The following is a 3208-nucleotide window of genomic DNA, read 5'->3' as shown; positions in this document are numbered from 1 at the left end:
TTTTAAATGTATTTATTTTTATTTTACCGAAGCTTTAAAGTTGACATGTTGGGGGTCCATCTGGTCGGGTCGGTATCGGCGGTGGGAGGTTTTGATCTGCGGCTTGTGTCCGCCCGCTGGCTGCAACGAGCCGTTTCATTGGGTTCAATAGAGCAGAGCGTGCCAGCAACTGTCATCCGAGCCGCGAAGCCAAACCTCCCCACGTGCTCCAGAGCAGCGGAACAAAAACTGGCGAACCCCCACCGCTGGACCTCGGACAGCGAGGGTCCGCACGGCCATAAGGAGTCCATTATGCTCCATGTGTGTCCCCGGACACGGCCCCACGCTGCGGTGTCTGTAAAGGCCCGGCTCGGAACCGGCAGAGCTCTGGCACACGGTGGTCGGGACACGCCGCTAAATCCCATTAAGAGTCTGTCCAGAGTGAGCCAGTTACTGTCAGTCATCGTGAGGCCCTCCCCGCAGGAAGCCGCGCGCACTTTTAATTAACTCTAAAAACAAGATGCACACTTCCAGACTGATGAGCTTTTTTAATGTGTCACAACAACAAGGCTACAACCTGCAGAGGTTAAAAAAAAACAAAAAAAAGCACAAGCTCCCAACGTCATCGGTTAATATGCTCGTGAACCAAACTTCACCTTTCAGTCCAAACTCTTGGGGAAGTGGAGGGGGGCGATGAAGTGGTACTCCTCAACCCAATGAATTATTTAGTTCACTCTAACAAACCCTGCAGCTTTCACTTGTGTTTCTTTAAATATTTTAATTATTTAAATCTATAAAAATCAGACGATAAAGTTTGTTTCACTTACACCAGACAATCACAAACACTGTAGAAAAAAAAAGCAAACTTTTCCTCTCTCAATTTCTGAGAATAAATCTGTCTCGTTTTGGAAATCATGTTGGGGTTAATAAAACAACTTTAATTTGCTAAATGCCAGATGACACAATTGCTTTCTTATTTTAAGGCCTCAAATCAACGTCTCATGATGTCCTTGTGTGACATCGTAAAGAAAACAAAAAAGAAGTCAGCCAAGGAATTGGGAAGAGAACTGAGGACCTCCTGAAGTCTTGTAAAATTTCCAGATGCATGAAATTGTCCCATTCACCTGTATAAACAATTACATTCAAGTATAAACAGCCATACCCAAAGCTAAGACGTAACATTTTGTAAGGATAAGCCAAACATTATCGAGTCTCATTATCCACAATAAAAAAAAAGGCTCATATCAACATGGGCTGAAAGGCCAATCATAGAGGAAGAAGCTGTTGCATCAAAGGTTGGATTACTCAGATGCACTCAGGGACAAACATCCATAGGGATTACAGGAGTTACATTCCTTTGAGAAACGTCCCGTCATATTTTGATGCAACTAAATCTCAACTCAAATCGGGAACAAACTTCCAGAAAGCTGCAAAGATGCTGAAACGCTGACTACCTTTAAATCGAGGCAAAAAACAAAACAAAAACACTTTAGAGCTGTGTAGCAAGAACATTGATCAACATATTTGATGCACATTTGCTTGATGATTTTTGACTGACATTTTACAAAATGCAATGTTCATTGCTCGTTTTCTGTTGACTGTATTATGTTTATTTTGTGAAGCACTTGGAACTTATTTCCATTTATATTTAATTCTAGGATATTTTTTTTATTCTTTATTTTCAGAGATTTTTATTTATTTATCCCATTTCTGAGTTACTTTATAATTGTTTATTCAGTAACTTCATTTACAATTCAATACGTTTTTAATTCGTTACTCATTTTCCAAATTTTCATTGACATTTTTACGTTGTTGATAAACTATAAAAGAAATATCAAAATGTTACAAAAATATTAAATACATTTACAGCAACTGTTATGAACGGTCAGTCAAAAGAAACTCACCTATAAATGACATATATTGACAAAATGACAAAAATATTTAAATGACCGGGCTACACAAGTTCTATCACCCTGATTTAAAGGCAGTTTAATATTTACTCGAAACAGATTCAAGGGCTGAAATATTCAGTAAAAAGAAATACCGCTTTTCTGGAATAACTAGAGAACTTGCAGCACATTTTATTTGAGTCTGTTTGATTTAAATGCAGGCAGCGAAAGGCCCTCCAAAAGCCGCGTGCATCACTGGTCCAATAAGACGGACTGTTTCCTCTCCTGCACCCTCCTCGGTCCTCAACGCTCACTGACTCGCTTCTAATCCTTTTTTGATGAACTTGGTTAATGGACCTCCTGCCGTGGCTTTGGCTCTGTTCATTAGGCAGCACACGACCTTCTCCACGCCCCCGGATTCACGCAAGCCGTGTGTCCCCCCCCCTCCCCCCCGTGTCTCTCGGGTCCATAAATTCCCGTCCCAGAGTTGGGGAAGTTTGAATTTGCGCTTCCGTCCCCCAGCGCTGTCTGGTTCTGCTTCAGAGGAACAAGTAGAGACATGCCGCCGCGTAAAGGCCTGTTTGCGCCCTTCATCACCACAACTCCGGAGGGCGGGGTCGGACCCGCGGCCCCCGTGGATCTCAGCGGGGACATCCATGCGCTGCTGCAGCGGACCCGAGCGCAGGAGCAAGCCGAGGCGGCGCGCTCCAGAGACGGCCGTGACTTCTGCGAGGCGTCCCCGTGCGCCATCGTGGAGCTCCGGCTGGGCCCAGCGCTGCACTACCTGCAGCCCGACAGGTGCGCCCTGGAGCGGGCGCAGAGGCGGCGGCGCCTGGCCGCCAACGCCCGGGAGAGGAGAAGGATGCTCGGACTGAACGTGGCGTTCGACCGGCTGCGGAGCGTCATCCCGAACTTGGAGAGCGAGAAGAAGCTGTCCAAATCGGAGACTCTGCAGATGGCGCAGATTTACATCAGCACCCTGACTGAGCTGCTGCAGGACGGGACCGGGACATGCGGGCCTTCGGAACCGAACCGAGCTGGACCTGAGGGTGAGGTTCGGAACGCGGAGAGGAGCAGATAACCAGAACGCGTGATAGAAACTGAGGGACACCAAAAGACTCAAAACTTTTTTTTCTTTTTTCTTTTTTTTACCGTTTTCTACTGATTGTAAATAAATTCTGCAATAATCTTTCAGTCTGCAGCTTTTTATATTCAGGTCATTTAGGAGATATAAGATTTTTTTTCTCCTTTTCACACAATAATATCCCCCCGCCCCCCCAAAAAAAAAATTGCTGAGTGATAATTCAGGATATTGAGGGGGGAAGAAAGCAGTCAAGCAG

The 3208-nt window shown here is 45.2% G+C and overlaps 1 protein-coding gene across 1 annotated transcript; it reads left to right on the top strand.

The window, feature by feature from the left end:
* Positions 1-2211: 2211 nt before the first annotated feature.
* Positions 2212-3142, top strand: atoh1c (atonal bHLH transcription factor 1c). The gene has a single exon (XM_008437662.3). The coding sequence runs from the start codon at positions 2428-2430 to the stop codon at positions 2947-2949; it is 522 nt and encodes a 173-aa protein (XP_008435884.1). The 5' UTR covers positions 2212-2427; the 3' UTR covers positions 2950-3142.
* Positions 3143-3208: the final 66 nt, after the last annotated feature.

Source organism: Poecilia reticulata, chromosome 19, assembly GCF_904066995.2.
Source record: "Poecilia reticulata chromosome 19, P_reticulata-male-v2, whole genome shotgun sequence".
Classification (NCBI taxonomy): domain Eukaryota; kingdom Metazoa; phylum Chordata; class Actinopteri; order Cyprinodontiformes; family Poeciliidae; genus Poecilia; species Poecilia reticulata.
This window is presented reverse-complemented; position numbering and strand designations above follow the sequence as displayed.

Excerpts from the sequence above, each read along its gene's own strand:
- atoh1c (XM_008437662.3), top strand. The coding sequence starts at position 2,428 with ATGCCGCCGCGTAAAGGCCTGTTTGCGCCCTTCATCACCACAACTCCG.